The sequence below is a fragment of the Temnothorax nylanderi genome, unplaced genomic scaffold (genome assembly GCF_030848795.1).
Source record: "Temnothorax nylanderi isolate EJ_2023f unplaced genomic scaffold, tnyl_v1.0 TNYL_tig0389_pilon, whole genome shotgun sequence".
Classification (NCBI taxonomy): Eukaryota; Metazoa; Arthropoda; class Insecta; order Hymenoptera; family Formicidae; genus Temnothorax; species Temnothorax nylanderi.
The window spans coordinates 1-24,123 of record NW_027249451.1 but is presented as its reverse complement, the minus strand read 5'-3'; the positions used below and the strand labels follow the sequence as shown (position 1 = coordinate 24,123).

At 48.2% G+C, this 24,123-nt stretch overlaps 2 protein-coding genes and 1 pseudogene across 2 annotated transcripts; all 3 read right to left on the bottom strand.

The window, feature by feature from the left end:
- Positions 1 to 1,429: 1,429 nt before the first annotated feature.
- Positions 1,430 to 9,187, bottom strand: LOC139782121 (uncharacterized; annotated as a pseudogene).
- An 8,061-nt stretch (positions 9,188 to 17,248) lies between these two features.
- On the bottom strand, positions 17,249 to 18,229 carry LOC139782120 (uncharacterized). The gene has a single exon (XM_071721070.1). The coding sequence runs from the start codon at positions 18,227 to 18,229 to the stop codon at positions 17,249 to 17,251; it is 981 nt and encodes a 326-aa protein (XP_071577171.1).
- Positions 18,230 to 19,147: 918 nt separating this feature from the next.
- On the bottom strand, positions 19,148 to 21,538 carry LOC139782119 (uncharacterized). The gene is made up of 3 exons (XM_071721069.1): positions 21,029 to 21,538; positions 19,994 to 20,942; positions 19,148 to 19,881 (listed from the first exon to the last, which is right to left on the bottom strand). Exons 1-3 carry the CDS (start codon positions 21,536 to 21,538, stop codon positions 19,148 to 19,150), a joined length of 2,193 nt encoding a protein of 730 aa, XP_071577170.1.
- Positions 21,539 to 24,123: the final 2,585 nt, after the last annotated feature.

Genomic DNA, 24,123 nt, shown 5'->3' with positions numbered 1-24,123 from the left:
TAAACCAATGGCAAGTTTTCTGTGTCCTTCTGCAAATTTATAGCGTCGGTATGCTTTTTAATTAATAGCATCTCGGCAGTTTCACGTTTTTTGAGATTCTGCTCATTATGTAAGATCATAGCCTCGTGCCATTTAAAATTATGGTCAAAATCTATTCTGTGTTTGCCGACGACCGAATGATGACTGGAATGCTTGTTAATGTCCGCACAATGCTCCTTAATACGGGTCTCTAAATGGCGCTTGGTCTGACCAATGTAACAAGCATTGCAATCCGAACAATCTAGTTTGTAGACAACGCCCGTGCACTTCCTACTCTCTAATATGTCCTTCCCTTTTTTAATTAGTGCGTCTAGTTTCTTAGGAACGGTATATAGGGTACTCAAGCTGTACTTACTGAAAATGCATCGCAAACCCTCACTAAAAGTTTTAACATACGGGATAGGGATGTAACATTTGAGATCAGGAATGGCCCTATCCGCACGGTTGTCAGACTCATCGTTATTTGACTGTTTGTTATATAATTTTATTTTTATTATTTAGTTTTATAATATTAAAGGTGATTTTTGACGTGCTTCTAGTATAAGCAACCAAAGTGTACCAAACTGCACCAATACCAATAGCAACTACCGATGGCAACTTCAATATACATATGTACCAAACGATTGCCAAAAATCGTCTTAAATAACACATTTATTTATTATTAACTGTAAAAAAATAATTTTGTTAATATAGACATGGAAAGACATAAAGAGTTACATATTGAAAAAAGAAGCAAAAAAACGCAGTTATGTGCAAGGGACTGGTGGTGGTCCGCCTTTAAAAATAGCTTTTTCAACCTTTAAAGAGGAAGTTTTGGAATTGTTGACACCAGAGGCAGCTGGTATGGAAAACATTCCAGAAGGTGGAATTAACATGGAAGAAAATCCTATTTTAGAACAAACAATACAAGATGCGGAAAATACTGAAACAATAGAACAAGACGTGCACATGATGACTGAGGAAGATAATAGAAATATAGAAGACGCTGAAAATATACCACCACATAATAATATAAAGAAACAAAGAAAAGTTAATACAAAAATCAAGAATACAACAGGAGGTAACTTATGTAATAAAAATAATCTTACATATTAATATATGCAAAATTACTAATACATCTTACTAATACATCTTACTAAGGGCCAGTTTCATCAACGTCGGTTAACTGTAACCTTTGGTTAAACTTACTCTTCGCGTCTATTTCTAAGGGGGCAGTTAGAAAAAGATGAAGAGTGAGTTTAACCGAAGGTTACAGTTAACCAACGTTGGTGTAATTGGCCCTGATACATCTTAATAAATTTTTTAATAGAATATTTACTTCAATACAACAATACTGTGATACTAGTATTTCTTTATGTAATACATAAAATATAAAATAAAATTAAGTTTTTTATGCAAAATATCTTTGAATTATTGTTTCTCGCACTATATTTCCTCTTACACGCATATTTCCATAGATATTGTCTTCTACTTCAATATCTTCCTCTTCAATCTCTTCTCTATATATTTCACCATCTGCAATGTTATAATGTTTGGCAATATTATGCAGTACACAAGCCGCATTTACTATAAGTGCTGAAATAAAAATAATAAATTTCTACAGTAATTTTAAACTTATTTATAAAATACAAACAAATTACATTACCTGCAAATTCTGGAGAATAATGTAAACCTCTTTCTTTACGTAAGCATCTCCAACGCCCTTTCAATACTCCTATTGTTCTCTCCACGCAACATCGTGCTGTAGCATGAGTATCTGTGTATAACGCACCTGGAGACCTTGGTGGTTGATTTAATTTTAGAGTCATTAAATATGGTAAGAATGGATAGCCAGAATCTCCTAAAACAGAAAGCATAAGTTCAAAAATTAAAAATACTAACATCAATTTTAGTAAAATATAAAGTTCAGATTTATAGAAAATTATTTAAAACATATATATATATATATATATATATATATATTATAAGAGCTTCACCTAACAACCATAAATTTCTTCTTCCATTTTCATACTGGTTTAACATGTGTCTTGATAACCGAGACGAACTCCATACTCTGGCATCGTGTGTCCGATCTCCATGATTCGCCACTTACTGCTAATATTCTGCCATTATAATCACTAACCTAAAGTATAACATGAAGTATAACTTAATAAGAAATGTTTTTAATATTTATATTTATCAGGGTTGGCATGTTTTAAACAATTTGTTTAAAACTGTCTGATTAAAACTGATTTAAAACAGTGGACACTGTTTTAAACATTTTTGTTTTAAACAGTTTTAAACTACTGTTTAGAACTGTTTAAAACACAGCAATTAAAAACATGTAATTATTTAGAAAAAATTGCAAAAAAAACAAAAACTAAACTTTTATTTAGTTTTTTATCTATATTATTTATGTAGCATATAAATATAAAGATATATATACTAAAATAAAAATTAAAAATGATAAGATGGGTATTATTCTATTATTTTAGCAGAATATTTATTTTTAGATATTAAATAACAGTCATCACAATAAAGACTACTTAACTTAGTAGATATTGAATGACTTTACATTTTAGCAGTTTAAAATAATAGTACATAGCAGGTACATTTTAGCATTTTAAAGTAATAGTGTATAGCAGGTAGCAGGTCAGTAGTTCGTAGTTGTAGTTATTGATATTTAATATATTCAATTAATCTTTATTTCACTCCCCTTCCGGGGTTGGAAAGGCGTTTTTTTCAGTAAAAACGTTCCCAAAAACCTTTACAATTTCTGCTATACAAATAAAATCATATACATTATACATTCAATCATTAATCATATACATTTTATATCTATAATATAATTTTTCTTATTTCTTCTTTCCCCGACCTGGTCATTGAGCGACCTCACATCTCATTTCCCTTCCCTTCGTCTTCCATCCGGCACCCTTCTGGTCATCTCTTTCAGTTTCCTTTAATTCCGCACCCCTCTGACTTCCTCCTTTCTGTCACTGCTCTTCCCTTTTCTTTCCGGCTCTCTCCCTCCTCTTGTTCGACGCCTTCCTTCTTTCTTATTCTACGTTCACTCTGCAAATAACTGTATTAAAGATTATTCTTACATTCTTACAATCTTACCTCCTTCTCCCCTTCCTCTCCCTTAATGCTTCTCTCTTTATCTCCCTTCATCTCTCCTTTCCATCCTAAATTTCTCCTATTCTTTTTTCTTCCTATCTGCTTCGTCCTCGTCCGTATCCATAAGGAGATTCTCCTCCATCCTTTTCGCTCTTTCTTTTTCCGCGGTCCTCTTTGGCCTCCCGCTTTCCTCTCCTCTCCTCTCTTTTCTCCTTTCTTTCTCCTCTCTTTCTCTTACCCTCGTTTCCACCGACTTGTCCTCGTCCATTTTCACCCTCAATCCGCTCTCTTCCTTTCTTTTTGCATCCAATACCTTCCGCTTATCCTCTTCAACAAAAATCATCAGTATTATTCTCTAATCTTTCTGACTAACTTGCCGCTGTATTAGCCTGCCTTCTTCTTCTCTCCAGCTCTGCCATCCATTTCTCTCCCTCTCTTTTTACTATTCAGTATCCTTATGATCTTCTCGCCAATTCCTTCTGGCTTCTCCTCCTCCTCTCCTCTTGTGCACCGCTCTAACACATGCTCCCATGTCTCTGGTTCTGCACCACATATTCTACAGCTTCTTTTCTCTATTGGTTCCTAATATCTTCCACCTCTCATCTCATTACCTAGCCTAAATCTCGCTATCCTGATCATGGACTTCTCTTTCCCTTTTTTCTCTAGGTATTCTGGCCTTCTGATTTCTGCTATCTCCCTGTACCACCTGTTATATCTAGACTCTCTTACTCTTTCATCTCTCTCTTGACTCTGAATGTCTTTGTCTCTTCTTGTTATCTTCTCTATACTGCTCCAGCCATTTCCTCTTTTCCTTTCTATCTCCTCAGTTGCGTATCCTCTTTTTTCATAGAAGCTCCTTCTCTCTTCTTCCCAATTTGCCTTTTCCTTCCTGACATTCCCTTTTATTTCTTTCCAGCATTCTCTTGCAATCTCATCTCCCTTTCCCCATTCCAGTTTTTCCTCGTATTTCATCGCCCTTTTACCAGCACTTACTCTCATTCTGTCCCTCTTGGTTTCCTCCCTTATCATGTATCCGGGTGTGCTCCAGTCTAGGCCCAATGTCCACCTTATATACCTTTCGTGCATTCTTTCTATTTTCTCTCTCTCTTTCCATTCCCACACTTCTGCTCCATATAAAGCTATGCTTGCTACCAGCGAATCGTATAACTTAATTCTTCTTATCCAGTCTCTTCTAAATAACCTTTTTTCTATTCCCCAAACCTGTCTCATTGCTATGGTAGCTTTTCTTACTCTTTCGTTTATATGCGCCTCCTGTCTTCCGTTCTTTTGGAATGTGTAGCCTAGATAGCAGAATTCCTTTACCTCCTCTATTTCTTCTCCCTTCCATTTCCATTCCATTTTCTTCATGTTACCTCCTCCCTTCCTAATCTCATTACCTTTGTTTTCCCTACATTCACTCTCAGCTTTTTTCTGTCGAAATATTTCTCCAGTCTTTTCATCATCCTCTTCATCTCCTCTTCGTCCTCTGCTATAGCTACTACATCGTCTGCGTATGCTAACGTCCAAAATTTTATTCTCCCTACTACCACGCCTCCATCTTGCCCCCTCCTCATTGTTTCCTCTAAGTCTGCCAGCAGCAGTATAAAGAGCATAGCGCTCGGCGGGCATCCCTGTCTGACTCCTTTGACCGTCCAGAAGCATGATCCCTTTTCTCCTTTCACTCTTACCACGCTTCTTGTCTCTTCGTACAGATTTTCTATCCTAGTTCTCAGCTGTTCACTAATCCCTTCTCTTTTCAGTACCTCCCAAATTTTTTCTCTGTTCACGGAGTCGAATGCTGTTTTCAGATCAATAAATGCTGCCACTAGCTTCCCTCTTTTTTTGCTAATAGCCTTTCCAATTACATAATTCAGTGCGTATATATTCTCCATTGTACCCCTTCCTTTCCTGAACCCTGCCTGTGTTTATGGTAATATTCTTCTTTCTTCCGCCTCTTTCTCCAATCTTTTCGGCAAAATTGCCGCGTATATTTTGTAGTTTGTGTTCATTAATGTCACCCCTCTGTAATCTTGTGCTTCTTTTCCTTCTCCTTTCTTTACTATTGGTACTATTATACCTTCTTTCCAGTCTTCTGCTATTTCTTCTGTCCTCCACGCTGTATCACATACCTCCCATATTTTTTCCTTCAATCTCTCTCCTCCATATATCCATACCTCATTTGGCAATCCGTCCGTACCTGCTGCTTTCTTTTCTTTCATTTCTTTAATTACTTCTTCCACTTCCTCTCTTCTTATTCCTTCCTGCTCCTCTTTGCTACCCATTCTTTCCTCTCCCTTCCTGTCTTTTTCACGCGGTTTCACAGTTACTCCTTCCAATAGCTCCATGAAGTGTTTATTCCATTGCTCCTCCGTTATTTCTTCGCAAACCTCTTTTCTACCCTTCCTTTCTCTGTTTATAAATCTCCATACTTCCTTCTCGCTAGTTGCTTCTCTCGCCTCTTTTATAACTCTCCCTTTCTATCTCTTTCTTCTCTTTTATTTTCTCCTCATATTCTTTTTTCTTTAGAATGTACCTCTTTTTATCTACTTCTCCCTTCCTCCATTTAACTAGTTTCTCTCGTGCTTCTCTCCTTAGTCTTACACATTCACTATCCCACCATCTGCTTTTTTTCTTCGATCTCTGGTCTTCTCTTATTTCTTTCCAAACAGCAGCTTGTTTTATCTCTCTATACACAGAGAGGTTAGATTGACATGTAGACTGTGCGTGTTTCTTGCGTTTTGCGAACTGCGGTCTATGTAGACCGGGCTTAACGGCGCGCCTTATTTCTCACAGCCTCCGCCGTTAGCGTTTTCAATTTTTTAAATTTTGGCTACGTTATTTATATATTTACAGTTTAATGTTACGCTAGCGAAAAATTTAAATGCCTGATAGCGTTTTTCTTTGGCAGAACTGGTGCGCACTCAGTGCACATTAAAGCCGTCGTACACAAATCAACGTAAAGTGTATGTTTAATATAAACGGGTTAAGTCACGAAAGCCTCTATACTTTATTGTACTATTTGGTAAAATATGTATTGGGTATTTTATCAATCAAAATATTTGCATTTTACCTTAAATATTAAAGATTAAATCAGTGTACAACGGCTTTAATGTGCACTGAGTGCGCACTAGTTCTGCCAATGAAAAACGCTATGACATTATTATTACTTATGGATGCTCCGCACATATTTTAAATCTTCTTGCATAGATCAAAGCTATCAAGTGTTTTTTTTGCTTGTTTAAAACATGTTTTTTTTGTTTAAAACATGTTTTTTTATACCTTAGTTTAAAACACAAATAAAACATAAAACATTGTTTTAAACAAAAAAAACAATGTTTTTTGTTTAAAATAAAAAAAACATGTTTTTTGCCAACCCTGATATTTATATCTCAAGTAAAGAATATCGGGCTTTGCTCTGTCCTCTATTACATAAGAGATACACAAATCTTTCCAATTATCAAATTACATTGTTACGGCCCTGTATGTTATGCCGTGCTACGATGAAATGCTGCTCGTTGTAGTAGAGAGAAAAAGATCACTTCTCTTATTACAAATAATCTACTATTAAATTTTTACTTACTATCATGACATTTAACGAATGGTATAATTTTCTATTTATATATAAATGTTCTCTTCTTTTAACAGGTGGCCAAATTGCTATGTGTGTTCCATTAACGGCTCTTATTACACCCTTTTTTTTAACGTAGGGAAAACTTTCATGAGTACCGCCGCCCCCGGGGAGGGGCGGACGGTTATGCCGGACTCTTACCGGCTAAAAACCCTACGTGTGGCCATCCCTAGGTGTCTCGAGGAGGGCGCCCGGGAACTTGTTATAATTGCATCCGGAACGCCCCCCCGCCGGACTCCGATCAGGAGTCCCCTACTCCTAGAGAGGGGGATACGGGCTGGAGCCTGGCTGGAGCCTACTCCGTGGAGAGAAACCAGCCCACCCCCCCTCCCGGGCCGCGACTCAGGGACCCAAGCTCAGAGCCGTAGCTCCAAGCTCAGCCCCCCCCCCCCCACGGCGACCCAGGGGAGCACCCGTGGTGGGAACCCCTTAGGGAGTCCACCCAAGCCCCCCAGGGCGCCGCCCTACTCTCCTGATGGGTGGGAGGAAGGGACCCGAGGATCCACATCCTCACTACTCATTTCTACGTCTGGGCAGGCCGAAGCCTGTCCAGAGGAAGGAGGAGGAGGAACCGCCGCCCGGCTCCCCGCCGAGTTAGCCGGCGGCCCTCGTCCCACTCTTTCCGCCCTGGATTTACGGTGGGCACAGCCCACCCCTCCCCCCAGCCGGTGTCCAGCCGGAAGCCCCGAGTCCGCGCACAGCGGACACCTTGGAGCCTCCGCAGGACAGAGGCTGGCCCGGTGGTTTTCCTGACCGCAGCGGTAACAAATACCGCTACGATCAACCGGGGCGGTGCACCTAGCCCTGACGTATCCTACGCCAAGGCATCGGTAGCACCGCAAAGGGCGGGCCTGGAGCAGCTCCACTCGAGCTCTGCTCCATCCCACCGTGATGCCTCCTCTGTCTAAGGCTGCCCTAGCAGCCCTCACGAGGCACTGCGCCCACAGGGAGCCCATGCCCCCAGACCGACGCCGAATCTCTCCGGTTTTGACCTCTTCGACTTTGCATTGGCCAACCGCGGCCAATGCCTCCACCACTTCTTTGACGGTCGCGGCATCATCCAGCCCCCCAACGCGTATCTCAACGCACTTGGAGGGCCGGGTGATCCGCACCTCTTCCTCAGCGAACTCCTGCCTCAACCTCCCAGCCAGGAGGTCCGCCTTCTCCACGGATCCGGCCCCGGGAATCTCAAACTTTCATCGTTTCCTTACTTACTCGGTTAGGCGGAGCGCGTGCCCCGAGGGCTTCGTGCCCCGGCGGTCACGGTGTTCTAGAGCCAAGCGTGTCAAAGTGGCGTGAGGCCTCGCGGCCGATCGCCGTTAATACTCCCGCGTGATCCGATTCGAGGACACTGCCAGGCGGGGAGTTTGACTGGGGCAATACATCTGTCAAAGAATAACGCAGGATCTTCTGACTTTCAGATCATTCACCCCGAAGTCCGCGAGGGATATCTTTTCCCTCGCGGACTTTAGTATCCTCGCGTATTCCTCCGTACCACCCCCCGGAACCGTCAATCCAATAGCCGCTCTCACAGGAGCAGCCGGAAGACGCGCCCGCGTCGTAGCCTTTCCCGGACCTTGATCTCCACCCTTGTTATTGGATGGGGGGGGGGGATCCCAGAGGTCCCCTCCAGACCCTTTATCACCTTCTTCTTGCCAACCCTCGCTGCCCTGGCATACGTCGGAGCAGAAGAGGTCGGCCCCTGCACCTTGGTGGTTGAAGAGGAGGGTGCAGCCTGTTTCCGACCGTCATCCCCCCTCCAATCCTCTCCACTCTCCCACGACTCAGCGCGCCTCCGGACCTTCCGCTCGTTACTGCGGGTGCTACCACAGCGGTTCCCCTCAAGGAACGGACCTCTCTAGTGAGGGCCTCCATTCTGCGGTCGAGGGCCGCAATCCTAGCCGCCATTGGGTCCTTGTTCGCACCTCCGGCAGTTGGTGTCCTCTCGTGTGCGAGTCCCTCCGTCTGACCACAGAAGTCCCGCGTCTCAGCACGTACCACAACCGCCTCTACCTCCATCGGCGAATCGGCCGGACAGTCCTGAGCAACCGTCGATAGCCTAGCCTCCAGCAAACTGACTCGGGCCTTAAGCTCGGTCACCTCCTTCCGCAGTTCCTCCTTCTTCCTCATCTCCGCTTTTCCCCACTTAGTGGCGGCTTTCCCTCTATCCGCTAAAGTGTGTATTACCTCGTCAACGATATCGGCATACACTTCAGCTTCCTCATCCATACTTCCGTCGTCAAACGGAGCAGCCAGCTGGAAGTAGAGAAAGCCCTTGGCTTTCTCCACCAACATTTCGGCCGTCATATCCTTAATCCTCCCCTTCAGCAGGCCCGGATATGCCTTCAGCTTCTCAGCTGGAAGCCCCTGGACTGCCTCTGCCGCACTTAGGCCTTCCTCCGCCAGCACAGGAGAGATCTCCATCCTCTGGCGAAACTCCTCCAATCTAGCTTTCTTGGTGGGATTAGCACCAGAAGCCGCCACCTTACTCTCTCCCCCCCCCAAAATTTAAATTACTCATTAAAAGTTACTCCCCGGACCCTCCGCAGCTACGCCAGCCAGGGCATGCCCTCACCGACCAGCCCCAAGAACTGGCCGGGCCCCAAGTTCCCCCGGGGGGCTGGCTTATGCCATTGTCCCCGGAATTTTCATCGGGGACCGGCTCCGAACCCCTTACTTGCACACGGGCAGGAGGCATCAAGGCCTCGATACCCGTGGGATTTCAGAGGTCCCCTGTTCCGATCCAGGGGCACCGCGGAGGGCGCCGCCACGCGGGGGGCCCCCCGGACGGTTGGGGCGAAGGAGGCCGCAACCCCTCCATCGCCTTACCCGCCGGGGCGACCAGCCTAAAGTCCGCCGCCCATCGGTCGACTTTGGGTAGGGGGAACCCCCACCATACTCCTCCCGCGTACTAAGCGAGAGGACAGGGCACAAGATGTTCCCCCAGTTGATGCGGTCGCCGACCGATGGGCTACCTTGGAACCGCAGGATAAACCCTCCGTTCCCGTTACGAGCCGTGGAAACAGTGGCCGGGTTGGCGAGATGTCAAGCGACTCGCAGGAAGCAGAGGGACAGAAGGAGCAGCAGAGTGCAGAAACAGGTGCACTCGTAGCGGCGAGCCAGTCAACGGCAGAGTGTCAGGACGGTCTCTGCGAGGCCGAGGACGAGGTCAATCCTGACCTGATTGAGTTCGTACGAAGCGAGGAGGTGCAGAGGTTGCTGGAAGTGGGTGTACAGCCCGCTGGACCGGACGAGCAGAACGCAGAAGCAGCCAAGGTGGAGGAGGTGCAACAGACCGATGCAGCCGAATCGCACGAAAACATATATCAAAGCCTATAGGGGCAAAGGAACGATAAACGTGTGTTATATATATTTTATTTCATTTTACTCTGATAGATATCATACGTGATTTTATATTATTTATTGCGGAAGCGACACTCCTGCACGAAAGGTGCAAGTAATTAATTTTATTAAGCATATAAGGGCAACGAGCCAGCGCGATAGCGTTTTTAAAGATAAGATTTAACATACACTCGAATGACACCTGCTAACAAGCACAAAGATATTATACACATGTGATTTATTGAAAAAGAGATATAACATTACTTACCTGCCGAACCACATCCTATTCCTAAAAATAAAAAGATAAATACAGTCAGAAATGGACCCCGATAAATTCAAGCTAATAATACTATCATTTATATTTGTTTTATTTACAATTGCAGTAGTTTGTATCTTATTACTTATATATTCGCACAGAGTGCAATCAGAACCATATTACCTTCCATAATAGTAACATTATGAATATCAAAGAATACTTAATAGTTTCATTCATAATATTTTCCCTTTAATTATAAATTTTCCAGATCCAGAAACAATAATTACACTTTTCACACTTTTTACACTATATGTATTAATTTTAAGTATCGGAGTAGATCCGCGACCGATCCGTGAGTGACGGTCAAGTAACACGATTCAATTAACATTAAGATTTATATAATTGCGATAATTCCAGACAGCGTCGATAATTCGACATATTACATTTAATTAAATAATATTCATACTTGGATAACGAGCGGGACGAATTCCCGAGTACTTAGGAAGGTTCACATATTTTTAAGGAACATGATTAAAGGACTATACCTTATTACACTTTGAGCACTTTAGGTGCAGATTTCCTTAGATTCATTTAATTTTCAGCATATTACTAACGATTACATTCTGCGGTGCAGAGAACAGCCAAATGGAGTTATTCCAGGCAAAGATTTATTCGATATTTTATTTAACATTGATTTTGATTGTATTCAGTTACACCTTTTTACACTTTTGTGAACTTTCTACACTTTTAGACGGCATTTAGCCGATTTGATATTACATTCATGGTTTTAATACTTTTATAATATTCCCTGTCAATTTAAGAATTTATTATCATATAATTATGCGTGCGGTAATATTAAGCCGCGATATACTTACCTTTTATACTTACCTTTATTACACCGACTCCGGTGATTAGATGAGACGATTCCATAGCGATCCCGGGTACCTGAAAAGAAAGAGGAGAATTATACTTACCTGGTTTCATAGGATTCGTCTGTTGTGACGTTGAGAGTCACTGGGTGCAAATCGAGTGACTTTTCGGTTCGCTTGCGCGAAGTTTGCCGTGCAGCGACGTGGTTGGTTCACGCGAGCGCGAAAGCCAATTCACGCCGTTGCACTTGAGTGTAGCATCTCTCGATAGGGTGCCGAGTCCCAAGAGCGACTCGGTGTGCGAAGTGCAGATGGAATCGTACCATCTACACCCCAAGGTACGAACAGCCAGGGCGATAGCTGCGCGCCTAAAATGTAGACTCAGCGCATGCGTGAGTCTAAGGTGGGAGAACTCGACCCGTTCCTCCCGGACAGTCTTTCGCGAGCTTTCGGTGCGTTAACACGTTCACACGGTTACGCTTAATAATCGAACCCGAATCACTTATCCCGTTATCCGCTAGCGTCAGTAGCGTGATTTATATTGTTGTAGAGACAGTGAGTGCGTGATACGGGAAATTCCTATTGCGCTTATTTTGATCATTACGATCCGTACGAAAATAGCGGCGTTTCGAGAACACTCGACGTAATTCCACGCGATCGAGCGAATTCGTCCGCGAGTAGAGATTGCTGTACGACCAGTATTAATAAATTGTTATTTGTTTATAATAAACAAGCAAATATTCATTCGCGACCCCAGTGAATATCCTATCCGACAAATCGTAAATTACGCTTCGCTTAACAAGGGCGTGGTCGATGCGTCCGCGATGTAGAAACGGCAGCCATATTGCTGAGAAGGAAGGACGGGGCAACGCAGTTACCAAGGCTTTCTGTATTGATGCCTGAAAATACAGTGGCGACCGTAAATTCAGCCCAAGTAGTAAGTGGCTAAGATTTCAATTTTTATCATTCCATTCGTTGTTCCGGTCACAACCTAACTTGCCGCCGGCCCTTACGTCCGGCGACAGGACACCACCGGCCCTGACCCGGAAACGTCCAGGCGGCCCGGTGGGTCCTCCCTTCTATGAGTCGCCCGGCCCCGACCTCGGATCATTTCCGAGCGGCCCGGGCGACCCACGGTGGGTTCGCAATCTCACGACCTGCCGGAGCACCGGCGTGCAATGGTCGTGAGATTGTTCCCCCATCCTGCCGGAGCACCGGCGTGCAATGGATGGGGGAAAGGCCCACCTCACCTGGTGGCCGGTGGAAGAATAACAATCCCCTAACGGTCCCAGCCGACCGGGCATTTGAAGTCAGGGTCGCCATCCCCTACCGGCTGTTGGAATCTGGGTGGCCAAAGCCAGACCCAGACTCCTAAGCAGGGCAGCCGGTCCCCCGGTTTTCTGTCAGGGTTTTCCTTCCCTTAGGACGGTTGGGAGGCTACGGGTCCTCCCTCGCGGTCCCGTCCGGACCGAGCGAACTTATTATAGAGGTCGCCTACCTCGCGAGTCCTGAGAAGAACTCCCCGGCCTCCGCCAGCCCGAAGACTGACGAAGGTTACGGTGCTGATGTGCTCCGGGCACCGGGGGGGGGGCTCCTAGGGGCCCCTAAGGGCCACCGGTGACCCCCCCGACCCGTGGGGGCTCCTATTACACCTTTTTTTTTTACATGGAGAAATCTTCCAAAGACGTCTCCGCCTCGGGCAAGACGGAGGGAGTGTTGGATTCACCTTGCGACCGCACCCTTCCAAGTCCCCACACCGTTCAGGGATGGGATCACCTCGAGTGCTACTCCGCCGAATGGACGCACACGAGGGGGTGCGAATGGACGAAATGATCGCGGCCATGGGCTACGATTTTCAGGGCCCCTTCAGCAGCGAGGAGCAGGACGACGAGGCGTGGAGGCCCAGAGCGTAGGCAGGCAAAGCGGGTCCGCGATCCGAGGCGACAAGGCGCGTAGAATATAGTTCTCATTCAATTTGACTCGCGTCGATGAGAGTAGAGTTGTTCGATATTTGAGTATCCCTTTTGGCTTTGGTTTAACGTTCTGTTCGGCATCGCCTCGAGATCAGATATAAGATAGCATATAAGTCTAGCGTGCCCATATGGCTATGTTTTTATTTGTGTGGATAGCCGATACGGCATAAGTAGGTTAAGTTATGATTAACAGGTCGCTGACCGTATGACGAAAGTTTATTTTCATTGCGTTATGTCGGTTCACTATTGCAATAAAGTTTATTTTGGCGCACAAAAGATCAGCACGGTTATCCGTGCGCATATAGGGTGAACTGCGACAATCTCCAGGAATAAAGGTTCGGAGGAGCATCAGCCGGACCTGGTACACGCGCCTACAAGGTCGGCGTCGTAGGCGGAACACCAGTTCAAAAGGGGGACCTCTTTCCCAGGAACAGAGGCCCAAATTGCAATCGATGGGACCTGGTAAACACGCCCATAAGGTCGGCGTCGTCGGCAGGTTACTGGTTCGTGTGCGGAACATCCGCCACAAGAACGGAGGCCCAGGAACACATTCAGAGGACCTGGGAGACACGCTTATAGGGTCGGCGTCGTTGGCAGTCCACGGGTTAATATGTGGAACACCGGCCACAGGAACGAAGACCCAAAACCATCTCCGAAGGACCTGGTAATAGCGTCCACCGGGTTGGCGCCAACGGCAAGCGATGACAAGTGTACCCGGACATCTTCCACAGGAAATGGCCCCGAATTCATCACCAGGGGCACCTTCTGAAAGGTGCGCACAGGTTGGCGTCAACGGCAGGCGATGACAAGTGCACCCGGACATCATCCACAGGGAATGGGCCCGGATTCGTCATCAGGAGCACCTTCTGAGAGGTGCGCACAGGCGTCAACAGCCGACAACGACGAGTGCACCCGGACATCTTCCACGGGGAACTGACCCGGAATCGTCATCAGAGGCATCTCCAACAAGATGCGCACGGGTCGGCGTCAACGGCACGCGAAGTCGGCCGACCGACGATACCTGGTGCAGCGGTGCCAGCGTAGGAAGGTTCCTACGTCGCAATAAGCGCGGAAACTTCCACCGGAAAGTTCGACAACATCCCCACACGGGGATGGCGTGATCAAGTGCGCAGTTAGGAACATTCGGGGATGAAAATCGCGTAGTGGGGGAACGTGCGCCATGGTGGGGTGCCAAAGTGAAAGCGGCCGCTCGAGGCAGTCTCTCGAGTATCGACTTAGCGAACGGACGTGTCTCAAAGTAGTTCCGCATAGTGCGAAGATAGATTACGACGATAGCGGTAGTAGATACTTAACAATCGGGAACTCCCGCGTAATTGCGCGTTAAACGCTCGCTCAACAATAGCGAGAGGTACAAAGTTGCCAATTAACATTAACATCCGGTGATAAACGGATATAACGGCGACGACCATAAGTGCGTGTCGAGTATACTACCATCGCGGATATTGAGTCTCACGACTACAAGATATTGTACGAACGGCGTTATCTGTTATATTTAAACAACCGAGAACAACAAATTCAGCGATTGTTAAACCATAAAGCGCGTTCCACACCGAAGCGTGGCGACACCGAGGTGAAGCACCTTTATGTAATTGTGAAACGACCTGTAGAATGGAAACAGCGATCTGAAATTAAAGAATGGTTAATTCCGAAACAAAGTCTCAAGATTAATTATAAAATTATCCGTACTTACCTTCTAGCCCAGTCAAATTAGATTATTTTTGGGCGTTTGAATGAAAAAATTGCCGGCAAGCTGGAAATTGGTATACAGGTTCATTTTAGTGTTCTTTTAAACATACTAAAAGTCCCCATACATAGAGCGTGAGCCGGCTGCGCCATCTTGAAAAAAAGAGTACAAAAATGGGTTTTTTGCGAATAACTCGGAAATTATTAGTTTCACGGAAAAGAACATTCAGAGCGAAAATGTAGCTGATAAAATTCCTCGCAATTTGGTTTTTTGTAGAACTTCGTACGACCATTAGTTCCCGAGATAGATTTTTTTGAAGCACCGGGCAAATGAGGAAAGAGCTGTTTCTTCGAGCGTTTTTTCAAAATATCTGTTCTGGCTGTCCGAAAGTAAAAAATGCATACAATGAAAGTGAAAGAGAATTAATTTCCTACAAAATGCATTATTTATGTTATACCGCGCGACTAATATTTCTGGAAATATTACGGTTTAAATGAAATTTTGACTTTCGGAAATTATGAGAATAAATATTTCCTCGCAATATAAGTCGGAAATGGGTAGTCCTACGTAAAAAATTGTTAAAATCAAATAGAAAGGTTATTAAATTTTCATTATTTTGGTTTTTGACCGATTTGCATACGACTAATAGTATTTTTGATATCCGTAAAAGAAACGGTTTTTAGGTACACTTCTCAAAATGGCGGACTTCCGAGTTATCTTTTTTAAAAAAACTAGCACCACAGACGCGCGCTTCGCGCGCGCTATTTAGCTTTAACATTATGCTATTACTATTACACTATTAATTTCTTGATACACACAACTGTCAAAATATACGATGACAGCTGCAAGTGAAGTAAGCGCAGCGAGAAAACCAATCAGCATGCAGCATCGCGGAAAAGCGGCAACAATAAATTCGACTATCGACTTAACATGCCTTTTTTTAGAAAGGATACACATGTTTCTAGAAGTTTATTAAATTATCTTTAAAATGATTTTTTATTTGACCTTCTGTGATGAATACTTCCAGAGATATAGCCTTTTAAATATTTGTTTATGTTAAAAATTTCTTAATAATTTATAGTTTTTTTTACAAAACATGACATAAAAATACTTTAGAAAAAATAATATCGACATTTTTTCAAAAGTTTATATGCGTATGTATGTGATCCTGCAGTGGAACCGGTTTTGAAATGAAAGTATGTTCGGGGGCACGCGTTAGCGCGGGATGGCGCGAGGTAAAGACAACCACAAGAGAAGACACAGCAAGTACAGAGAAAATAGCGTTTATAATGTTAAATATGTACAGTTAACACAGGTTACTTTTAGGCAAGTGCCGTGAGCGCGCACAGAGTTGAGCACGGCGAGAGCAGCGAGAAGCGGTTCAGCAAGCGAGTGCGAAACGGCGGCGGTATAGCAAGGCGGTTTAGAAAAGCGGTGTACTAGCGGTGATCTGCGAGCGAAATCGATTCCGCGGCGCAGCGGCGATCCCTTTATCACCTCCGAGGCGAAACTCCCTCCAGGCTGGGTACCACCAGTTTCGGGAGGGTGATTGGCCATCGGAGCTCTACGTCATAGAACCGACGTCACCGTTTTCACGTGACGCCCCGGCGGGGTCGTTACATGGTTTCAACTGTTTTGTTTATAGCAGGGATCTTTCTTTTGTGAGAGCGTCGTCGTTCGACTTTGTTTATGCGACCGGTCGACCGTGGCTGTGTTGTTGCTAACAATTAGCGAACTTTCGGAAAGTAACGAAAGATCCATGCTATAACGTGCCGCGAGTTATTCCCTTAACGCGAAATTATTTAGGCGATTATTTTATAGAAAGCGTGACATGCGCTGACATGCAACCGAATTATCACGATCTCACACATTCCCGCCCGCCTCGTCATATGGTGACGAAACGAGACGGTGCGCTCGCTGAGGCGATCGCAGTCGCGGCACGAAGTATCGATTAGCGATCGATTACTGATGATCGCAATCCCGGCGCGAGTGCGAGCGGCCATGTTGCGAGGTGCGCGGCTGCGCATTGTCATAACACGCGAGAATCTCGAGCGAGAAACATATTTCGCACGATATGTTTCTATGTATGTTTTTCGGTATATACATGGTGCCGTGAAGTGATGTGACGCGAGTGTGTGTTAAGTTAAGGCGGAAGGCCGAAATCACCGATTAAGTGAAGTGCACGGAGTGCATTGGCGGAAGGCCGACATCACCGATTAAGTGAAGTGCACGGAGTGCATTGGCGGAAGGCCGTCAGAGACAATTACGCGAAGTGATAATAATAACCGACGGACATAAGTAGCGCGAACCGCGAAAACTAACGCAACGGATGGTTTTGGCTCACGCATCCGCAACGGTGGTGGTGGAGCCAGCGGCCCCGGGAAGCAGCACAAGTTTGACGAGTGGCCGGACGAATTCGGAGGCGGCCGTGCGAACGGTCACTACGCGGACGACGCCGTCGTCTCCAGGATGCAGCTTGATGATCCTTGCGAGGGGCCATCGATTCGGCGGAGCGATCTCGGACCGCATCAAGCAGAGTGAGCCGACATCCGGGGTGGTCTCAGCAGATAGCCACTTTGGTCGGGAAGCGAGATGCTGGATGCATTCGCGCGACCACCGTTGCCAAAAATGATCGCGCATCTTTTGCACCAGCTGCCATCGAGTTAAGGTGTTGTCCGACCTCTCTCCCAGTGACGGCTCAGGAGCTGCCAGCAAGGGAGCCCCGATAAGGAAGTGCCCCGGGGTCAGTGCCGTGACGTCGTCTGGGTCATCGGACAAGGCCTGAAGCGGCCGAGAATTCAGACAGGCCTCAACCTGAGCGAGGAAAGTGGCCATTTCCTCGAAGGTGAGGGTCGTTTCGCCGATGACTCGCCTCAGGTGGAACTTGGTGGATTTCACCGCCGCCTCCCAGAGTCCGCCGAAATGCGGTGCGGCTGGTGGATTGAAATGCCACCGGATTCCGTGGGTGGAGACGTCGTGAGCGATGCGCCGGCCGTCGGATGACGACGCGCGTAAGAGGTCCTGCAGTGCCCGGTCAGCCCCGATGAAGTTGGTGCCACAGTCGGAATAGATGTCCGTGCAGAGTCCCCGGCGGGCCGTGAAACGACGGAGGGCGGCCAAGAATGCCTCCGTCGTGTAATCGGAGACTACTTCGAGGTGCACGGCTTTGGAGACGAGGCACACAAAGACGGCGATGAAAGCCTTGTGCGCTCGATGTCCTCGCCCTTTGGTCGTGCGTATGAGAATCGGGCCGGCATAATCCACGCCGGTCCGCTGGAAGGGCCGCGACGGGATGACCCGGGCCCGTGGAAGGCTGCCCATCGGTGGTTGCGGAGGCGCGGCTCGCCATCGGGTGCAAATTACGCATCGATGCAACAGCTGTTTCACCACGGCTCTGCCTCGTGGAATCCAGTGGCGGAGGCGGAGAGTGCCGAGCGTGAGTTGCACTCCGCCGTGGAGGGTTCGTCGGTGGCAGACTCCACGAGCAGACGAGTGAGCCAGGAAGACGTTGGAGCGATCAATGGGTGTCGCGCGTCATGTGGAAGCAGTGCGTGCTTGAGTCGCCCTCCGACTCGGAGCACGCCGTTGTCGTCGAGGAAGGGACTCAGCTTGGCGAGTGGACTGCGATGCGACACAGTGCGGCCGTTCCTGACGGCCTTGATCTCCTCCGGGTAGTGAAGTGATTGCACCACCCGTTGCCAACGGAACAGTGCCGTGTCGAGTTCTTCCGGAGTGAGCGTTCTCGCCCGATCGTCCGGACGGGGATCGTCGGTGCGGGAGGTGGTGCGTCGCCATCGCAGACACCACGCCGTGACGCGTAGAAGCCGGTGTAGCGAAGAGAATCGAAGGAGAGTGTCGGGCTCCGTTTCGATCCTCCCGACGGCGGACACGACGGCCTTCCGCTCAGGCATCTCCGCGTCGGGAATCTCGTCGTTCTCGTCGGGCCACCGGGTTCGGTCCTCCCGCAGCCACGCCGGGCCCGTCCACCACAACGGATGGCCGATCAGTTCGCCGGGCGCAATCCCTCGGGAAGCGCAGTCGGCCGGGTTGTCGCGTCCGGGAACGTGCCGCCACCGAGCCTCGGGAAGAGTCCGCTGAATGAGCGACACCCGGTTGGCCACGAACGTCTTCCAACGGGATGCGTGGCCCTTGATCCAGTGAAGTGTCACTCGGGCGTCGGACCAGAGGAAGATCGGTGCTGCGGGCAAATGTAAAGTGTCGCGAGCGTGTCGCGTTAATTTAGTGAGCAGTGCGGGCCGCGGACAATTCGAGTCGAGCGAGGGACACCTGCTGAATCGGAGCAACCTTGCTCTTGGCCACGAGCAAGTGCAGCGTGGTGGAGCCGCCTCTCGTGACGCGGAGGTAGACGGCAGCGGCGTAACCTCGCTCGGAAGCGTCGGCGAAGCCATGGATCTCGACCTGAGACTCCGTAGCTCCGCAGTTGAGCCAGCGGCTCACGCGAAGACCCTCGAGAAGCGGGAGCTCCCCCAGGAAGCGCGCCCAAAGCTGAGCGTCCGCCGGCGGAAGGGGGGAGTCCCATTCCAGTCGCTTCAACCAAGCGGACTGGATAAAAATCTTGGCTCTGATCACGACGGGGGTGAGCCATCCGAGCGGATCAAACAATCGCGCGGTCTCCGAGAGGACACGCCTCTTCGTGAATTCGGTGATCGCGCGCGTACGAATCGCGAAGGAAAATTCGTCGTCCGTTGGGTGCCATCGGAGGCCGAGAGTGGAGTGAGTGTCGTTCTCCCACACGTGCAGTGCGCGTTGAAGGCGATGTTCCCGCGGGATGCCGACGAGAATGTCCTCGGAGTTCGCGGCCCACTTACGTAACGGAAACCCGCCCGCCGTGCAGAGCTCGCGTAGTTCGGTTTGCACCGCGATCGCGTCGTCGATTGTGTCCTCTCCGGTTACGACATCGTCCACGTATCTGTCCTCCTCGAGGGCGATCGCGCCCGCGCGGATACCGAGACCTTTCGTCCGCGGCGAGTTGCAAGAGCGTTCGAATCGCGACCCACGGCGAGCACTTGAGGCCGTACGTGACCGTCGTCAGGCGGAGAACGCGCACGAGCAAGTCGACGGCACTTCTCCACAGGATCCGTTGGTGGTCGCGATCTTCCGGGTGGACCGAGATCTGACGATACATCTTCTCGATGTCGGTGATCATCACGTAGCGGTGCCGACGCCAACGCAAGAGCACGTCAGCGAGTGCCGGCAAGAGGTTAGCGCCTGCGAAGAGGTGGTCGTTCAGCGATTCGCCGGAGCTGGTGCGTTGTGAGCCGTTGAACACCACTCGAAGTTTGGTGGTGGTGCTGGCCTCCTTCAACACTCCGTGGTGCGGCAGGTAGCACGCTCCGCGAGGTAGGTTCTCGTCAGACGGAGCAACGGCTTCCATGTGCCCGAGGTCTTCGTACTCCCGCATGAACGCGTGGTAGAGCTCTCCGAACCGGGGATCTCGGGCGCACTTGCGTTCCATGGCGGTGAGCAGGCGCTCCGCGGGCTTGCGGGTCTCGACGAGATTCTTCGGCGGCGAGGCGAACGGCAGTCGGACGACGTACCGGCCAGAGGGGGTGCGCTCGTGGGTGCGCACAAAGTGTTGCTCGCACTCCTCTTCTTCGGGAGTGAGCGTGACGGAAGCGGGAGGTTCGCTCTCCTGCTCCCAGAAGCGGCGTACCAGCTCGGCCAAGTCACGGTCGGCGGTGCCTTGGAATGAGCTGAGGTGACCAACGAGGGAGGTCGCACCGCAGCCCCCTGACAAGATCCATCCCAGGATGGTCTTCTGAGCTATTGGCGTTTGCGGTTCGCCTCGGCGGAGACCATCCTCCAGGATGGTCGAGCAAACTTCAGCGCCCAACAGCAACTCGACGGGGTCGTTGGCGGTGAAGCGCGGATCGGCCAACGGGAGTCCTTGAAGATGAGGCCACGTGGTGCTGCACTTGTTCGTGGAGCCTTGGTAGAGCGAGAGACGCGGAAGCACGAACGCGACGGCGGTGAACGAGTCCCCGGTGGTCCTCGACGTGACGTTCAGTGACACCTTGCCCCGAGTGGACCCGAGTGTGAGCCGCCGATGCCGAAGATAGACACTCGCGTGCGCGATCGCGGCAGGCGTAGCCGCTGCACCAAGGACTCCGACACGATCGACACTTCGGAGCCCTGGTCTATGAGGGCCCGAACCTCATGGGGATCTCCGTGCCGGTCGGCAATGGTCACGCGCGCGGTCGCGAGGAGAATCGCCTTACGGTCTTCGGTCTTTCCGGCGGCGGAAAGCGCGCTGACTTCCGCGGCAGGTTTCGGCGTGGAAACGTACGCGTCGTGCAACATCGAGTGGTGACGCAAGTTGCATGTGAAGCAGTTTCGCGTAGACTGACACTTCACCACCAGATGATTGCCGAGACAGTTGTAGCAGAGTTTATTGGTCTCGACCACAGTCTTCCTCTCACTGGCTGTCTTGGCCTTGAAGTCGGGGCACCCCATGAGCGAGTGCTTCCCCTTGCATAGCGGGCACTGAGAAGGCTCGGAACGCTTCGCGACGTGGGTTTTCGCGGACCGTGACGGTTCACTCGCGGGTTTGGTAGTGTTCTTCGGATTCGCGGCGTTTAACGTGAGAATCCGTTTGGAGATGAAGCTCATCAGCGTATCGTGGGACGGCGGTTCGAAGGAATCTCCCGAGGAGGATTCCCATTCCAGACGCGTTCGCGAGTCGAACAGTTTCGATGACGAGGTGGTTGAAAAGGTCCATGCCGTGCGACGCTATGGGCCTCCCAATGCTCTCTTGAGCATTCACGGCGGACGTGGCGGCGTTATGGACGCGGCTGAGCTCGTCGGCGGTAGCGGCTTTCATCTTCGCCACGGCGGTAAACGTGGCGAAGTTGGAGCGTATCAGCTCCCTCTTGTTCTCGTAATGCTGGCAGAGTAGCGCCCACGCGCGATCGTAATTTTCGCCCGTAATGGTTAACGATCTTATTAATTTTTCAGCCGGCCCTTTGAGACACGAGCGGAGGTAGTGCAGCCGTTCGACTGGCGGAATCGCCGGCTTGTCGCCGATGACCGACCGAAAGAGATCGCGGAAAGATGGCCAGTCCTCGTAGGCGCCCGAAAATTGCGGCAAGTTGATACGGGGCAGCGAGACGCGAGGCGCGTGTTCGCCCCCCCGATCTGACGCCGTGACGGACGCGGAAGCCGACGCGGCCTTGAAGAGCTTCGCCTGTTCGGACAGGATGCTACGCTGGAGCACGTAAGCGCTCTCGGCTTGGTCGAGTAAGTCTAATTTTGCGTACTCACTCTCAGCGTAGCGGTCCTTGTAGCAGGCCCGAACAAGGTCATGCTGGCTCTCGAACTTCGCCCAGTGGTCGTCGAGGAGGCGAATGCGAGTCTCGACGGCAGAGAGGGTGATATTCGCCTGACCCATCTTCTTCAGGTTTTCGACTGCGTTGGAGATGCGTACGAAGAGTTCGTGTTGGCTGTTCAGCATGGCGCTATGGTCAAGACTCATGGTGTCTTCTGTTTTAGGCACTCCCGATCGCGGTTGCCGGCGATGATCCGGCTCGAAGGACCAGAATGTTCGGGGGCACGCGTTAGCGCGGGATGGCGCGAGGTAAAGACAACCACAAGAGAAGACACAGCAAGTACAGAGAAAATAGCGTTTATAATGTTAAATATGTACAGTTAACACAGGTTACTTTTAGGCAAGTGCCGTGAGCGCGCACAGAGTTGAGCACGGCGAGAGCAGCGAGAAGCGGTTCAGCAAGCGAGTGCGAAACGGCGGCGGTATAGCAAGGCGGTTTAGAAAAGCGGTGTACTAGCGGTGATCTGCGAAGCGAAATCGATTCCGCGGCGCAGCGGCGATCCCTTTATCACCTCCGAGGCGAAACTCCCTCCAGGCTGGGTACCACCAGTTTCGGGAGGGTGATTGGCCATCGGAGCTCTACGTCATAGAACCGACGTCACCGTTTTCACGTGACGCCCCGGCGGGGTCGTTACATGGTTTCAACTGTTTTGTTTATAGCAGGGATCTTTCTTTTGTGAGAGCGTCGTCGTTCGACTTTGTTTATGCGACCGGTCGACCGTGGCTGTGTTGTTGCTAACAATTAGCGAACTTTCGGAAAGTAACGAAAGATCCATGCTATAACGTGCCGCGAGTTATTCCCTTAACGCGAAATTATTTAGGCGATTATTTTATAGAAAGCGTGACATGCGCTGACATGCAACCGAATTATCACGATCTCACACAATGACGTTTTTAAAGAATTGTCATTTCAATTATGCCTTTCTTAAGAGTTTTTGTTAAAAAATGGGGTTTGCCCACACTTTTTTGTAATTTTCTCAGCTTCTATGAGAGATACGTACAAAATGTTTCAGACCAAATTTGAAGCTTATCAAATTTCCTGAAAAACAGTATATTCGGCATTAATATGTGACCAACAATTATACCAACAACAAATGCTAGAATAATGTTGCTCTTTTTTCCTCAGTTTACCGTAATTTTTAATGATTTAAATATTGTCGAAAAAATTTATTTCGAAATTTTTGCGGTCGGCGTAAGTTTCAAATCTCATTATACATGATGTAGCTTCCCGTTGGTCTTTGGGTTAAATTTTTAAGACAAGTAGTATTCGAGATATAGGGTGTCGAAAGTGGCCGCAACAAATTTCTGTTTCATATGCAGAGGCGAGCACACAGTGCAAGTAAGGGATGCATATTTATTGTTGATATACTAATAATTAAACCAATAAAAACATAAAAAACTGCGTACATAACCTAAATAAAATTCATAAAGAATATTAATGTCAAAACGTAAAATAATAAATACAACAATATAATAATAATAATAAATAATAATAATCCTAAAAAAATATACAATAACTATTATTACATATTATATAAATATTATGTTGATGTAATATGTGTTGCGTGCGGGCATGCGTATGCGCTTTGTGTAGTACAATGAAAGTAAGCTTCCCCCGCACGCACACATATTACATCATACATAATATTATATAATATGTAATAATAGTTATTGTATTTTTTTAGGTTTATTATTTATTATTATTATTATTATTGTATTTTATTATATTTACGTTTTGATATTAATACTAGCTGGTACCCGGGCTTCGCCCCGGAGGACATATGTAATAAGACACGCAAATACTCCCTCTCTCTCTCTCTCTCTCATCTCTCCTCTCTCTCTCTCCTCTCTCTCTCTCTCTCTCTCTCTC